The 18025-nt window shown below is 36.7% G+C and overlaps 1 protein-coding gene and 1 long non-coding RNA gene across 2 annotated transcripts; one reads left to right on the top strand and one right to left on the bottom strand.

Moving 5' to 3' along the window:
* Positions 1-4854: 4854 nt before the first annotated feature.
* On the bottom strand, positions 4855-6251 carry LOC117821062. Its single transcript, XR_004632902.1, has 2 exons — positions 6167-6251; positions 4855-5405 (listed from the first exon to the last, which is right to left on the bottom strand). It is a non-coding gene; the product is annotated as an uncharacterized LOC117821062 (long non-coding RNA).
* A 401-nt stretch (positions 6252-6652) lies between these two features.
* Positions 6653-12057, top strand: si:ch73-361p23.3 (tumor necrosis factor receptor superfamily member 1B). The gene is made up of 7 exons (XM_034689032.1): positions 6653-6781; positions 6926-7033; positions 7174-7308; positions 7382-7448; positions 7839-8116; positions 8207-8311; positions 10168-12057. The coding sequence occupies exons 1-7, from the start codon at positions 6703-6705 to the stop codon at positions 10251-10253; spliced, it is 858 nt and encodes a 285-aa protein (XP_034544923.1). The 5' UTR covers positions 6653-6702; the 3' UTR covers positions 10254-12057.
* The last annotated feature ends 5968 nt before the right edge of the window (positions 12058-18025 follow it).

The raw sequence follows: 18025 nt of genomic DNA, 5'->3' as shown, positions 1-18025 counted from the left end.
TCAACACCCTCTGTCTGCATAAAAGTAGTGTTCGAACACACTGTGGTACCATACCCTTGTGAGCATTATTTGAACTCCAGAAAGTAGTGTTGTTTTAGAAATGGCCAGAAAAGGGCAATTAACAATGGAAGAGAGACATACTATCATAACACTTAAAGATGTAGGTATTTCCTACAGAGAAATTGCAAAGAAAGTCAAGGTGTCAGTGAGTACAGTTTCCTTCACCATTAAACGGCACTCAGAAACTGGGGGAAACTCTGACAGGAAGAGGTTTGGCAGACCCAAAGCCACAACAAAATCAGAAGACAAGTTTCTGGGAGTCAACAGCTTGCGTGATAGGAGGCTCACAGGACAACAGCTTCAAGCACAGCTTAGTGGTCTTATTAAGTCGAGTTGCAGAAAAAAAGCCTTTGCTAAGACATCAGAATAAAAAAAAGAGGCTTGCCTGGGCCTTGAAACACAGCCAGTGGACTACTGAAGACTGGAAGAAGGTGTTGGATGGATGGATGAATCAAAATTTGAAATCTTCAGTTCATTATGCAGGATTTTTGTACGCTGTCGAGTAGGCGAAAGGATGGCTCTTCAGTGTGTGACATCAACTGTCAAACATGGAGGAGGAAACGTGATGGTCTGGGGCTGTTTTGCTGGATCCAGTGTCGGTGACTTGCACAGAGTGGAAGGCATCCTGAACAAAAACGGCATAGCATTCTGCAGCACCATGCAATGCCCTCTGGTATGAACCTAGTTGGTCAGGGATTCATCCTACAGCAAGATAATGACCCAAAACATAAGTCCAAGCTATGCCAGGACTACCTCAGGAAAATAGAAGAAGATGGTAAGCTTGAAAACATGGAGTGGCCAGCACAGTCTCCAGACTTAAACCCCATCGGGCTGGTTTGGGATGAACTGGACAGAAGAGTGAAAGCAAAGCAACCTACAAGTGCCACACATTTATGGGAGCTTCTGCTACAGAGCTGGGGAGAGCTTTCTGAAGAATATTTGATTTCTATTGTAGAAAGAATGCCACAAGTTTGTTCAGCTGTTATATCTGCCAAAGGTGGCTACTTCGATGAGTCAAACGTTAAGACTGCATTTTGGTTTATGAATTGATTCCATGATTTATTCTTGAAATTCAATTGTTTATTTGTTTGATATTTTCATTTCAGAGCACAATAAGACATTGAACTTATTTCCCTGGTTTTATCCATAGTTTTTATCTGACCTTCCCTGCTGCATTTACTTGTTTTATTTAACCACAGTGTCTTTTAACAAGTGTCTGCATTTTACCGTCTGTTTTTATCCCTGTTTTTATTCTTACTGCCTTTTTAACATGTCCTGTAGCACTTTGAGATTTGTCCAGAATGTAAAGTGCGTGATAAATATAATGCATTATTATTATTATTACTGCATAATTTTCAATAAAAAACTTGAAAAATGTGGGTGTTCTAAAACTTTTGGCTGGTAGTGTATATTCTTAGTCATAGACTGTATAATACACGGACATAATCTCTGTGAAGTCACCCATGTGTGTCTGAAGTGGAGTTTAGAAGCCTTCCATAGGAAGTCGTCATACGGGAAATGCTAACTAATCCTAACTTTGGGACCTAACTATAGGCAAAGAGGTGGAGTTGAGGTGGGTTTCAGCCACTTTGCTAACAGCTACAGTGTGCTCGCCTGAAAGTCATGTCAGCCATGCCCCTAAATATGCGAAACTTGTAATTTTAATACCTTCAAAATTGTGAGTAATAAAATAAATTCACCCAGCTTTTGAAGTCCTACATGAATTTCTCACTGCACCGGTAGACTTTATGACTGGCACCTAAGTGTGCACCAGTCTGTTAGTTGTATGACTCTATATCACATCCTGTTCCTCTATCTGCTGTAGCTTAGCCTGGACTTCAGGTCTCAGTGGCAGTGGGACTCTTCTGGCTATATACAGCATACGTTTCAGCTCCCTCTATTAAGAGGATTTTCCCTGGCTTGACACACCAGCAACCGCGAAGAATAGCTGGGAGACAGCCTGCTAAAGACAATTATCATAGACTGGAGAAAGCTCATTCTAACCACTCCAGGTGCCGACGATGTAGTAAAAAGAAGCACAAGTTCACAGCTAAATGCCCAGCATTAGAATCTGAGCGTAGAAAATGTGGAAAGAAAGATCAATGGGAAAAAAAATGTTTCTCCAAGTCAGTTCAAGAAGTCACTAGCAATAACAACACTGAGACATGCATAATCCAATATCTTGAAAGTATCTGTCTACAACCAAAAACTGCACAACCTATCTGTTTAATATTTCCATTAGCAAAAGGCATCTGTCTACCAGTTGAATACAAACATAAAAGCTACAAGATGACCTGCTACAATGAAGAAATATACCATTACTGGAATACTAGAATCAGAATTCAGAGCTCTATACTTCTTTGATGTGTTTTGTAAGAGTTCTTGGTGTTGCTTTACCTCTTGAAACTTGGTTTCAGTGCTCATTCACTTCTACACAGTTTCAAGCGATACTACTGCAGTTAGAAACCAGTCTGAGTAACAGCTTCTGTGACTTCATAAAGAAACAAAGTCTGGGTTTCTCTTAAACATACAGAATTTCCCATTGAACTTTCGCCGTTAAATTATTTTCATTGAAAGTGTACTGACGACACTTTATTGTTACTCATTAATCACCTGCAATCACCTCAGATTTCTGTTCTCTTTCCTCCTCTCTGAGTAAGTACTTCTAACAGGACTCCAACCCCTCAGTTGATTACAATTATATTATCATATATATTAAGACTTAAAACTTTAAATGTTAACAGCAAGCTGAGAGTCAAACAGAGGTGTTTTCTATTTTTCAACATACTGTATGTGCTCAAGCAGCAAGCTCTGCACCATTTGCGTGGTTGTATCTTGATTAATCAAGTATGTGGTTTTCCAATTGCAAAGGTGTAATGTCATGTTCTTACTGGCAAATATAAAACATTTTCCGATGATGAAACACAAAGAGACAGAGAGAGTACATATTTCCTTCTACCTCTAAAAGAATAAAAAACCCCAGACAAAGGTTAAAAATACTCCATAAGGCTCTACTGGTTTAGCAGATATAAATAAGTCTGTCTCCTAAAATCAGTTCTCACTGCTCAGGTCACTTGGCCAGAAGTATATGTTTACAGCATGTATCAGTTATTTTATGTGTTGCTTCATTGAATTGCATGCAAGTAAGACAGTCGATTATTTTATGAACAAAAGATCATAAGCAAAAGGTCAAACAAAACTTACTAAATGTCCTAGAAAACTAAAAACAACAGAACAGAAACACAAGAGAACCACAGAGAGCACGTGAGCACTGGAAACAAAACATGATCCAATGGAGGAAACATGGAGACTTAATACACACTGGGTAACGAGCAACAGCCGTGGACACAGGGCACAGGTGAAACTAATGAGGGTGAAAGTGGAGGGAACTACAAAATAACACAGGCAACACACTACAGACTTAACTAAGAAACACGAGTGAAAATACACAGAAGAAATATAAGTTAGAAATTAGAAAAAGTTACTCGATTTTATTTCCCTTCCAGGAATATTTTATAGAAATGAACATTGGTTAAACATAATTTCAAAAATCATTTTGAATAGAAAACCCCGCTCTAAAGAATCAATGAAAAGACAAATACTGAATATGAAATATTTCAGTGTTAAAGCCTGATTTAAAAATGACCAATTTGAAACATTTATGAGAATAAAGTTGCTTCTCATAAAGTTTAGGAAAATAAAGGAGAAAACATAATAAGTCATTGTTTATTTTGTTAATGTAAATGTATGAGATTAAAGTCAGAATTTCTGAGACAAAAATTATACATTTACAAGAATGAGGTTACAATTTATTGAGAAAGAAGTTGAAATTACAGGCTATGGTTAATCTATCTGTAGGCTAAAACAACAGAATGTATAAAAAGTGGAAGTAGTATCTGTAACTGTCCCTGAGCGTTCACTGCAGCTCTTGTTCACTTGTCGGAAAGACATTAAATCATGGCTTAAGCCTGACCTTTCTAAACTAAAAAGAGAATAAAACCAATGTTTTTGTGTTTGGACACCCCAGACTGTTTGATTGGAGCACTCTCAGCCCTCTGGCTGTTAGTCTTTGCCCTTTTGTTAAGAGCCTTGGAGTTTATTTTCACAATGCTTTTAAGTTTGATGGACAAATTGATTCTGTTGTTAACTTCTTTCAGTTGAGACTCATAGCTAAGGTAAAGGCCATCTCCCTCTCAAAGATTTAGAGGGGGTGAATTTAAAAAAAATTCTGTCAACCTACAAGGCCCTTAATGGATTTACACCGCCTTATCTAGCTGAACTTCTCTATGTCCATACTCCAGCTTGGGCATTGAGGTCAACCAATCAGTTGCTCCTGGATGTGTCTAAAACCTATTAAAGACCTACCTCTTCTCTTTCGCCTTTCCATAGAGATGAGAATGTTATCATCCAGACAGATTCTACAAGTTATCATATAAATATTGTGTTTTGTTCATTGTTGTTCTCTTCTTTCTCACCTTGTAAAGCACTTTGTCAAAATGTGTTGTTTTTAATCCTGTAAAACCCAAATATAGAAAAACTTGAGAATTTTTTTTCACCGCTCATATGTTTTTGTAGGGGGTCTCTGATGCTGAAATTGAAGGTTTTTTTTAATTTTGATGTTTTAGTAAGTTTTTAGGGATATGTTGTAATATTGCAACGTTGGGCCTAGTTGGGAGTATACTCACCTTGTTTGGACAAATATACTAAACAACTTAGATTTCCTTTGCAGTGTTGAGTGCTAATGTTGCCTCAAAGCAGCTTATGCCATGGATAATAATCATTAAAAAAATCTCATTTTTTTATGAAGTCATTTATTAATTTAAAAACGAAGATAATACTGTATTTACAAAACCCCCTCTGAGCATTCAAAGTCCTAGTGTCCCAGTGTTCAGCTTGGTACATTTGCAGCAGTAGTCCCAGAAACAGTTCATTTCCTCTGAAAGCAAAGATGAACATTACACTTGCTGCGTAGGGTGTTGGTATATCTATTCTATATAATCGGACACACACTTCTTGAAGTACTCTAGTGGTGTGTGGAGAGAAATTACATTAGTGGTGATATCTGGACCAGATAAATCAGTATTGAGACTAAAGAAATCCTTTTTTAGCCAATGGTACTGGTCACCGGGCATTTTGTGTTTGGTAGTTTGGGGCTCAATGTTCATATAATGGTTAGCTGGGCAGTCAGTGGGCTGTAGATTTTCTTTGTCCACTTTGCATGTTAATCTGCCTCTTCGTCACTGGTTTCATTGTCTGAATCCATCGCAAAATCACTGTCTCCATTTGTGATGGCATCAATCACATCTTGCACACTGTAAAGAACATTTATCTTTACTGGTGGCATTCTGAAATGGAAAAAGTAAAACAAACAAATGAATAAAAAATATGTACGTAAGGGAGTTATACAGATGAGCATATATTCTCCAGGCTAAATAATTTCAATCCAAATGTATCCTATTCTTACTTTCACATTCCACCAAATTCACACAATAGTGTGTGGATAGCCTATTAGGCTCTCTACTTATCATACTAAAAGGGAACACTTCACATCCCCACATTCCAGAACATTCTCACCTCTCCCTGAACAATACAACTAGCAACCCCCAAAAATATTCAGAACCTGTTAATGCCTACACTAATGCAACAAGAAGCTATTTGGGCAGAAAAACAAAGCCGGGGATCAGTTAAATTATATATATTCTAACTGTTAATTATTTCAACTAATGAGACATGGATGCAGTTTCAAATACTGCTACATATAGAATTTCATATATGGCAATCGAAAATATTTTAATCAATTATTGTCTAAACTCAAAATTTTAACAGAAATCAGATAAATAGTTTGTATTAATAGTAATTATCCAATAAATTATATTTCTAATAGCATATCTGTCCATATGTGAACATGTGAGAAGTGCAGTGTCCCCATGGAATGTGTCAGGTGCAACTGCTATTTTGACTACCACCTTCACCCAGGGTTGTAGAATTACAACATAGACATAACATGCTCAAAATCACATTTGATGAATGAATTCCACAACTAAATATAATCATGTTATATACATTGTAATCATCATCAAAAAAATATTTGAGGCATTTTACTCACTTGAATCGTGGGAAATCCAGTCCAATAAAATAAAGAGATGAGTCTGAAGAAAAGTCTGCAGGTTGTGTGAGTTCATGGCCTGGTAGCCGGACCTGTGAACACATTGACCATCCAATCACATAGCAGGGTTAAACAATAGGACCCATTGACTATGCAAATGTGCTCTTCAAAAGAAAAACTTTGTTGATTTTTTTTTTTTAAAGAATATCTTAATCTGATGTTGTAATTTTGCAACAGTGGGTCTTTACAGCTTTAATCTTGACATCTAATTTGTTTCTTGATGAGGTGGCTCTAATACTCTCTCGTATAAACCTAACAGTGGATTCACATCTGTTTGTTTCAACAAAACCGAAAAGTTTCCAGACAAGGGAAAAAGAAGTCAAAGTCTATTTGTTCTGATTCATTGTGTGTGGGATCTTCAAATCAGCCTTTCATAAGTGGTGCACAGTGACAGGTACGTTTCAGTGTCTCTCTCAGTCTGTGGTCTTCACACAGGAAGCAGCTCAGTATCACCTGTCACTACTGAAGAACGGAGTATGGTTCTGCTCAAACGGATCATATTCATTTTGACTTTTTGTGAGCTTTTAATTCATTTGGATGCTAATTGCCCAAAAGGTAAAGTTCGACTTTTCTCATAAGGCACAGTAATTTTCCTCCAGTGTTATATTCTAGTTGTAGTGCTTTTTAATTTACATCTTTTATTTTTTGTCATGTTGAGTCTGATGTGTCCTTTGTTCTGTTAACACTGAACTAATTCAGGTCTCAGGGTAAAACCTGGGAGCACAGTTTGTGTTTGCCTGGCTGGATATTACCAGTCTGAAGATAATGCATCCAGAGGGTGCAGCATATGCACAAGGTGTGCTGAAGGTAAGTGGCATAAAAATCACATTGATAAAATACATATTGTTGAGGAAAAAGCTTGTTTCAGTCAGTTTACAAATGAATGTACTGGTTTTACTGTTAAAATTGGCTTTATTTAACACAGTGATGTATGCTCTTTGTTGTAGAATCGGGAAGTTCTGTTTTACAGGAATGTACGAAAGAGACGAACCGCAAATGTCAGTGCAGTAAAGGGTTTGTTCCCAGGGACACTGATTCTTCCACTTGCCTATGTGACAAAGGATATGGCAAAAAGAATGGAGGTACGGATATCATTTAAAACTGAACACAGCGTGACAAAGAAATACATTTTATAACCATTTTTTTCCTCAACAGAGTGCTTAGAATGTGACGATGGATATTTCAACGATCAAATCGACTCACCCTGTAAACAATTTAAAAAGTACGTCCACTGAAATGTTTTAAAAGTATGTGATTTATTCGTCATTCTGTTTTCCTGTTTTGTTTCTCCTGTCAATTTGTGTCAATCAATCAATCTTTATTTTTTATGACCCCAATTCACACCAAATGTTATCTAAAGACGCTTTACAAAAAGAGCAGGTCCAGACTGTACTCTATGTTAGATTATTAACAGACCTAAAGTCAAGATAAGATAAGATACAGTCCCAGCTTACAGGCAATGTATCCCTTCTTTTATGACTTGTGTGGGAGCCAAGAAGCTAAGAATTTCCCTGGTTAGAAAGTTTTTGTAAATTTGTATAAATCCTGATCTGATGTTACCTCAGTAATGTTCAATGTACTTTACAGCCGTGTCTTGTTTTCGTCATTCTAGATGCAACGCAGGAGTGAATATTACTGGAAACAAAATCTCAGACAACATCTGTAATAAAGAATCCAAGACCTACGTCACTACAACCGCAACATCAAACAAAACCGTTTCTCTAACCATCCGCTTGACACCCCAACGATCACATGAGGGGGCTGAAACTCAGAGGAAACCTACCACAGACACCACCATCACCTTCATTGCTGAATCTACTCCAGGAAACGGAGTCATCCCCAAGGGAAAAGGGCAGTCTCTCTACCCTTCTGGCACAGACAGCCACATTGGTAAAACATTTTTTATAACATTTTGTTTATGTAAAAACACAGACAAATTATTATCATTGGGTAACTAGTATATCTTTTTGTCTTCTTCAGGTGTAATCCTCCTCACATGTGTGATTTCTCTGCTTATATTGACGGCTGTGATCTGCAAGCTGTTCATTTCTCCTCGCCGCGGGGAGAGAAAAACAGCAGTGCAAAGTATGTTACAGGACTCAAATTGAAGTGATTGTACACAAGACTATTAGAATTCTGATGACAGTTTTAAAGGGAAAGGAGATAGAGGTTGTTACCTCTTACAAATACCTCGGTATTGGGATTGATGAGTCCCTTAAATTTCAATAACGTGCTGTACCTCGTGAGGAAGCTGAGGCTTAAACTGAGGTTTTACTTTCGAAACAAATCCTGTTTCTCTTTTAATGCAAAAAAGCGTCTTGTTGCTGCAACTTTTACACCGGTTCTTGACTATGGTGATCTTTTGTACATGCACACCACTGCTCAGTGTCTTCACAAGATTGATGCAGCCTACCATGCTTCCTTGAGGTTCATTACCAATTGTAAAGCTCTGACTCACCGTTGTGCATTGGCACATTTTCATTTATAAGGCTATTCTTGGTCTGCTGCCACACTACCTCTGTGTCTTTATCACACAGAAAAGTGCTGGACAGTACTTAGTGCGGTCCAAGGACTTTTTAATGCTTTCAGTCCCAAAAGCTCGTACAGAAATTGGGAAAGGGGCTTTTAGGTATTCTGATCCCCCAGCCTGGAATTCATTGCAGAATGGCTTGAAACTCAAGGAGCTGGTGTCACTTAATGTTTTTAAATCCAAAATGAAAGACCTTGAAGGTGAATCTTTAGGATGTGGTTGTTTTCAGTGTATCTTGTTACAACTGCCCACTAGGTAACGACTCTTTCTGCAACAAACGTGCTTGTAAAGTGTACTTCGTTTCTCTGTGTCTATGTCTGTGCCTTTCAGTTTTTTCTGCTGCTGACTGTCTTGGCCAGGTCTCCCTTGAAAAAGAGATATTTGATCTCAATGGGACCAATCTGGTTAAATAAAGGTTAAATGAAAATAAATAATAAATAAATAATATTTTGAGAAATATGGGAGCTGCATGAGAAGATTAAGACCACTGTTTTGGCTAAACATGACGCTACAGCTAGTCAGCTAAGACTAGTACAGAAGGGGCAACAGTCAGCTTCAGCCTTCCCAAGTTAGAATCTCCACAATGGGAAAAAGCGGTAAAAGCAGAAACATTTTTGGACCTGAGCGATGTTCACTCACAATAATAGCTGCAATCTGAGGCGCCAGTGGCATACATCTGCAAGCTTCAAGAGCAACGGCCAACTTTTTGAGGCCTCAAACATAGCCAGGGGTTGGTGGTACAGAACTTCAGACTAGGACTTCCCTTTCTGTAAGCTGCCATTATTGGCAGTCAACCTACAGTAAAAAAGTGAAGTTGACAAAGAATGGCATTGATGTAGAAAAATTATGTCGATTAACAGATTTAAGCTGCACTGAAAATGAAGGTGTTTGTTCATAAAGATTAATTAAAGCTTAATTATAATCAGATGATAGATCACAGGTTTGAGGACTGAATTTAGGTCCATGTGTTCTGCCTCTCATTAAGTGTGGTGGTTCCAGGGAATGATCTTTGAGTGATGGAACATTTTGGGGGGAGGATGGAGAATTTTCTGGACAGTTTTTGTTTTGAATCGTTACAATAATAATAAAATAATAATCATGATTTTGCATAAAGCAATCATATTTGTCTGACCCCATGTTAATAAGAGTATCGAACCTTTAAAAACATCCCTTTTAGGTACATTCATAAGAGATAAAAATGTGTTATTAATTTTAGACTAATTGCGAGTTAACTTTAGACAATCATACGATTAATCACCGGGGGAAAAAATCATGTGTGACTTCTTTAATTTAAATGTCTAGGGGATAAATTGCTTCAGAATAGCTCTGGTTTGACAAATACAGGGAAATAAATACATAAATGTTCATTCTGTCTTTGTTTATTAATTATGCTGTGATTTTTGCTTTTCAGCACAGGACTCATTGTGTGGAAGGCCAGTTGAGGAAAGCGGTGATGGCAGTCAATCCTCTCCCAAACAGTATCCAGAAGAGCCCTGAGGTGAAACTAGTCTGTAATCTTCTGATTCCTAATGTAACTCTTTTTACATCAGGGAATACGTCAGTAAAATCTTATACCGTATCCATGGTATGTTAGACAAATTGTTGTTGTCAATATTTTATTCATGTTTTTTCTGTTTTAAGTCAAAACAGGTGAATAGAAAAAAAATTATATATCACGATTTGAGGTTATTTACCTTTAAATCAATGTAAACTCAAGCAGTGAAATAACACTTCAGCAAAGTGCCTCTTATCGTGTGAACTAAATGACTTCAGGATGAAGCCATACATGCCTACATGGTATTCCTCTAAACTTTCCCTCAAAGACAAAAATACACTTATTTTTTTATCTTTCTATTTCTGCTATTCTGATGATATATAATGTGAAATGTTTAACTGACAAGTGTCTGAGAAATGTACTAAGTATAAATAGCTAGTATACATAACTATAACAAACTCCTTGAAAAAATTCTAGTTAAATACTATTTTTTTTCTAGACTTCTGAACTAATCTTGTTGTGGTTGATCTGCACTGTTTCACTGGTAGCAGGTTGATTAAGCATAGAGCGGAAATTATGAAAAACATGCCTTCGTTTGTATTTGGGGTGGGGGGAGTCCCCCTCAACGCTTTTTTCCCCACTGTTCTCGTTTTAGCTGTTGGAAAGATTGGTTGTGTAAATGTTAAGACTTTCATGTTTCATTACATTAATGGAGACTTTACACAGATTAGTCCAAGGAGATGTGAAAATATGGTGTCATTATACTTATTCATTCACATTTGTTTTGCTGTGAAATCAAACACAAGCCTTCAAATCACATGTGGCATGTCTAGCACCTGCTTGGCTCAGTGTGACTCAGGTTCTTCTGTAGGTGCTGCTTGTTTCAACTCAGTGAGACAGTTCCCTCTAGTGGACTAGTAAAGGCAAAAGAACAAAGTAACGTTTGTCAAACAGTTGTGGGTTTAGTATTCCCATCATTTACTTCAGGTGCTGAAACAAGAATATAGAAATACTGTAACATGTAAAATCTAAATTCAGTAAAAGCACAGCCTTTAAAAGAATAAATGTCTTGAATTTTTTTGTGAAATATTGACAAATTTGAACAGTTATTACAATAAAATCTCATAGAGGTCATAAAACAAAAATGTAGGAAACTATTAATAATTCAAACGTGTTGTGTTTCATTATTTGTAACTAAATGATATTTTCTTTAAAAAACTAGATTTTAAGCATTATAGATTTTTACAATAAATGCTTTGTATTGAAGGTTTTATTCAAACTATCATGTGGAGGAAAATCTCAAATAACGTACAAGTATTTCAATAAGAATACAACATAGATTAGCTGCTATCTGAAATGTATTACTGTTTAGGCCTATTATATATGCTTTTGATTCGTGCGCTGTTATGAACTGTTTTCTGAAGAACCTTGCCCTTTTCTACGCCTAAGTAATGAACATTAGTAACAGAGCATATGAACAGACAATGGAAACAGTACTAACAGAAACTTCCTGTAAATGTCAGTAATCCAGGAAGTTGGTGTGTGTGGTTTCAGAGAAATATACAGCACGTGTACCAAACCCTTGCTATGTAAGGATACTAGATAGCTGCCTTGTAAAGTACAATAACCTTTCTCATGAACAACTCATTATCAACAACATGCAGCGTCCATGTATATTAAGCAGTGATTTATGTTTCTGAAAACTAGCTCTGTATTCATAACAGCGTGCAGATGCTCACTTTGTATATATTCCTGTAATGTGAATTGTATGTCTTTCATGATTTTAACATTTTTGATTAAAAATGATACCCTCATTAACCAAATATTATTGTTTCACAATGTTTGTTCTTTTATTTTTACAAAGCTTTTAAATCCATTTTGTCTTGGAATGTTTTTTTTTTACTAGATGAAATGTGTATTGCAATTGAATTAGTAATTCAATTAGTTAATTTATTATTCTATCTTATGTCTTGGACCATTTGGACAGAATTTGGAAAACTAAAGAGAGACATAAAACATAAGGTGGAGAGAATAGGAAGTGACATGTAGCAAAAGGCTGTGTTTTCAGTTGAACCTTTGGTTGCTGTGACAAGAACTAAAGCCTCTGTTTGTGCATGGCACATGCAGTTTAACTGTTGCACTGACCCAGTGCCCTGTTATTTGTATTATTCTGTGGAAACATCATCATTCAATTGACTTTTATTGTCAGTCATAGTAAAAGAAGTCAGTTTCAGTTGAATTGTATTTTTAGATAGATAATTCAAAACAACAGTATCAAACTCTAGCATCTACATTATCCACAGTGCATTCCAGCTGTTCAGTCAACACTATTGGTTGTATATTAATGTGGACAGTGCACCACAATTTCCTCCTATTGTGAAATGTGAAGCCAAAATGGCCACTGACATATTGTGCTTGTGGAGCCAAGGCATGAGCAGAAGTGATCTGGCTAGTGCAACTGCTGGAATGACGTCAAACCCCGTCCACTAACCAAACCACACATTTAACTTACCAAAGAAATGTCAAAGATGTCTTATATCAGTACAGTCCTCAGCAGATGAAATCCTTGTGTTGATCTGAAGCAGACACTCACGATTATAGAACGTTTACTGACTCTTAATAGTGTTTGTTTGTTTTTTTTCTCACACATTCTCCTCTAATCTGCAACTTTGGTACTGGATGCTGCAGAGCTGTCAATCAATCATCTTTTGTAGCATCAAATAACACATTTAAACCAAGCTTCTCAGAAAAATGATCACTTGCACATAATCAGCATGATAAGAACTACCTTCTATGACAGAAAGCATGGTTGAGAAACATTTACAAGCTATGTGTTTTTCATTTTCTAGTTTAACCCAAGTTCCATCTGTTGTAACGGAGAAGCCGGGCTTTAAGGCCTAAACTGCAGCCAGTCACCAGGGTAGCTCTAACAGTTAAGGCTTCACTCAGGACAGCTGTTGTTCTGTCCATTGTTTTATACAGTGTGTGGTCAGCACAGTTAAGCCTGGTTCATGCATCTGTGGCGAATTGATGCCATAGTCAATGCCGCAGCCTGACTGGCACCTCCTCCTAAATGTAATTGAGCGTCAAAACAACGTGGACCATAAGCCCTGTGATGATCGGTCTGCTGGGAAGCATCGTTTTTCCTGCATTTACAACATTTCTCAAATTGACGTACATCGGCTGTGCATTCCATTAGTGCTGGGCGATACCACACTTTTATGATTCGATACGATACCGAATACTTTTTTGGCAATTTATTTGATACCCAATACTGATGCCGATACTTTCAGTGATTTAAAAATAGTAATAAAACGCAACGCTTGAAAGACAACTCCCATGACAAATACTGTTCATTTAATAACTTTAATATGCAAATCCTTTGGTGGCCTTTTTTTTTAAACAATTAAATAAATTTAGAAAAACACTTAATTAATAAACATCCTTTACTTAAATTCTCTGAATGGAAAACTTAGAACAGCCTCTTCGGTACAAAACTTTGAAGTTACCCTAAAAGAATCAGAAGTGACACATGCGCTTTTATTTCACATTTATTAATTAGTATCAATATCTAGTTAGAGTAATCGATACTCAAATGAGTAGCGTGTGAGGATCGATATATTGATACCACAGAATCGATACGTCCACCACTACATTCCATCTCCTCCTCTTCTTACTTCTCTCTTTCCCTCTTTGTAATAATTGCTGTATTATTATCAGTAACATTTATCAGCTTGTACTTCACACAATACGCTACATTTTGAACAAACAAACAGAAAACGTTGTGGGACCTGAAATAGGTGATCTGACTAGCATAGAAATAACACTACCTACAAGCATTCAGGCAGAGTATTACAGAGTGACACAGACTATCCAACACACAAGTCTGTAGTGCTCATGGCAGCGTCAGCAACTACGGTGTGTCAACACAGAAATTTAAACTAGGTTATGCCAGTGGTGATTAGCTACGCCTTAGAGCTCAGCCTCATGAAAAGACATGAGGAGTAGTTTTTAAACCGTGACTCAACTAAGGCACAATTCAGGTGGTATCACTTGAGGTGATAACAGACTTTGTTAAGCTCCCTCTGGCACCACAAAAGGCTGTAGACAACTTTTTCCCCCATAACAGTAAAAGTGTCTGAGGTCTGCAAATATAGCATATTGACGCAATGGAGTTCCCCCTTTTGAGACAAGAAAACATAAAAACTTCAAGGAGGTTAACACTTTCTTGTCATTTTCCATACTAAGCTGTTTGACCTGTGGTTTTCATGTTATGAAGTAGCTAAAGAGATTTAGTGTTAGGGAATATTTTTTCTTCTCAGTGTTTTGAAAATTATTTTGAGGAATAGCTTTACAAGCGACCAATCTGCCAACTTTATACTGACAAAAGTTGTAAACAAGTTATCAGAGGGGGAAATCTTTGAAAAGTTAGCTCAAAATCAAAGAGAATGGGACATTACAAAAATATAAAAAAATAGACAACATAAAAATCCACATGCTGGAAAAAAGCAACTGAGATTAGTATATTACATATTTTCACCTGTAATACACAAAAAACAGGTATACTCTTAATAAATACCAAATATAACTAATAATATTAAATATTATTGATTTATCTACTGTCTCCTGCATTCACTCCTCTTAAATATCAAACTTTAACCTTCAATAAACTTTCATGATTTCACATCGAGTGCTTCTTTTCAAGTGATGACACACTCCTGACACCCACCCTCACCACAACGCCCTCAGAGTGGGTGCTGCCTATGATGCAGCCTGACTACTGTGTAGCTACGTAAGCTTCTATGTCACATGCTGTGGGAGGGTTAAAGCATGAGACTGTGTGGTTTTGATGGACTGTTTCTGACGGAGGGAGAAGTCTATGTTAAACCTGGTGTTAGAGCCATGAATGATGGGGTTTTCAAGGGTGTGAATTTGGCAGGGGGGGATATCACAAAAACATTTACCAAATTGCAGGATGACATGCATTAGATTAGATACTGTAAACTCTACTAAAATGTACTGGACTACAAGTCATGCATTAATAATTATCACTCACTTTCAGTGCCTACAGAATGAGTCATGGTAAGAGTTGGCGTAGAATATGAACTTCATAATATCAGAGCAGAATCGTACACTTATGATAAATGGTAAATGGACTTGTACTTATATAGTGCTTTTCTAGTCTGTCTGACTACCCAAAGCGCTTTTACTCTACTTGTTGCATTCACACATTCACACCACATTCACTGACTGATTGTGGAGTATGTGCTTACCTGCACATGCTGTCGTGCAAAAAGCTGCACGCACTGAAAAGCAGAAAAACCCACACACTCACACTATATGCTAGCTTAACCACATGTCACATTTTGACCCTGGACTCTCAATCAGTCTTGAAAAATAAAATAAAGCTGGAGTCTTTATTATATTTGATAAACTAACAGTAAATGACCCTGTGGTTTAACTGGACTATGAGTGTGTCATCTTTTGTGTAGCCCTGACACGCACTAATAATTTCTATCCTGATTTTGGGATAAAGATGAAAAAGTCGAAACCATTCATACAGGAAGTGAAACAAAGTTCACTCCTGAAGGTATAAAGAGCAGGGATTTTTCTTAAAGGTAATGCCTTCAATGTGTCCTCATGCTGTTGATTATGGGTTTTCCTGAAGCCAACCTGAGTCATACCAGATTATTTGTTTGCGTTTCTATTTGTTGCTTTCTTAATGTCATGCCCCCCCCCCCCACATTGCTTTTTGTCATTTAAAAATGTTCAGCTTAAATGTCTGTTTTTAAATCAAACCTACTATTGACAGCTGTGAACAAATTATGCACTACTCAAGTACAGCATGGCATTTCCAAGTTCCAATAATATGTTTAGGAAAAGAGGTGATAACCACTATGACTTTTACAACTATGAATTAAATCATTAGAAGGTCTTTATAGATGATGTCATTGCAGATGAAGGTATAGCACAGGGGTTTCCAAACTTCGTTGTACCAAGGAATCTCATATAGCATTAGCCTCTGGCAAGGACCCCACTTTGCACAATGTTTTAAACTCTTTATATATGGCAAATATCAAACATTAAACATAAAACTTCTTCATAAATTTCAATTTTTTATCAGAGTTGAAGCACATTGTGTGTAAACTGATTTTTTTCATTTCCATCTTAATAACAACAGAAATAGTAACAGTGAACCATTTTTCTGTATTTTTCTTGATGGTTGATATAATCAATCAATCTTTCCACTGTTATAACTTAAGTCTTTGTTATTCCTTTTTAACACAAATAGTAATGAGGAAACTTGAACTAGATGCTCTTGATTTATGCATTTGGTATATTCCCTAATAAAAATTTGATTTTTAGCATTATATTCAGTAGTGATTGGTCATTACTTGAAATTTCACAGGTCAGGAATGAACTTATTGGTAGACATTGATCACTTCATATCAATCAGAACCCCTTTCTAAATTCTAATCCAACCTATTGAAGACTAATTGTAAGAGCAAGTAGCAAATAACTCAAAAGAACTTTGTTGAAAGTGCCTTAAAGCTCTAATGTGGAACTTTCTTTTTTTATGTTGATTTTGGTAGAAGTACTTCCTTTGTCTCTCTTTGCTGATTATGTTTTCTGATACAAAAATTCTCATCCTGCTGTCTTTACGGTCAAATAATTCACTCACTATGAATATTTTCTGTGGAAAAGTAAAGAAAAAAGCTGTTTCCTCAGCGTGAGTCAATCATTCGGTCTGGCACCTTCTCCCTCACAACAGTTTCAGGCTTTTAAAAATTATAATATAGAAATCGTCAGTGTTATTGCTGATAGTCTTGTCTGTTTTTGTAGCTCATAAAGAGGCATTATGGTTCAGTTCAGTATGTTTCATGAGCATGTAAAAACTTCTCACAGGAGCTTTAAAATAAAGAAACTCAAATATCAGATCTTCAATCATGGTATCATGGTAGATTTAGTTAGTTGAGTTTGTTCATAGGAGAGAAGATAACTACTCCATAAACACTCTTTAGACTTGACCCTAGCGATTCAAGTTTTTGTGTGAACTTCAAAAAGGATCCCAATGAAAACTCAATTTAAAAGCATATTTACAGTACTCCTTAATTGAATCTGTATTTCCTTTCCCTATCAGATCACTATTTTTGTTTTTATCATAATTACAGGGATTTAGGAGTCTAACAGTGATTAAGGAGTTACATGTTGCACTCATTCTTCCAGGTTCACAGACCTAAAACCTGGGGACTCATTTCAATCTCAACAGGTAGAAAGGGAGAAATTGGATGTATGATCCTATATATCCCAACTATGTGTCTACACAGGCACTAGTTATCATGTCTGATTCTCATAGAAACACACTTAATAGGAAATGTTGTATTGAAGGCAGCTCCATAAGAGTGAATAAATTAATTCCCTTTTCTGTCTTTGTAGATGTGTGCCACTTATTCATATCACCCACACTGTCTGATCTGATTCTGATTTAGTCCTGCTTTGGATATACATACCTCCTGTTAACAAATATGACTACAAAACAACATACAAGTAGTTCATTAAGTAAACGTGTTACCACTGTCATTCAGATCACACTGCTTTTTTTAAATTTCATCTTCTGCTTACAATAGCATCAAGGGGTCTTTCACTTCCTGCAGTGCTGCACTTGTTTCACACATGTCTCGGCTAGCTAACCACAGTCACAACTCATATCTGACGTCAGCAGGCAACAGGCAAGATAAAAACCCGTGACAGCAAAAGCTGAGCAGTGGACACA

Source organism: Notolabrus celidotus, chromosome 1 (assembly GCF_009762535.1).
Source record: "Notolabrus celidotus isolate fNotCel1 chromosome 1, fNotCel1.pri, whole genome shotgun sequence".
In the NCBI taxonomy this organism is placed as follows: domain Eukaryota; kingdom Metazoa; phylum Chordata; class Actinopteri; order Labriformes; family Labridae; genus Notolabrus; species Notolabrus celidotus.
The sequence above is the reverse complement of the archived record's forward strand: the minus strand, read 5'-3'. Positions and strand labels throughout refer to the sequence as shown.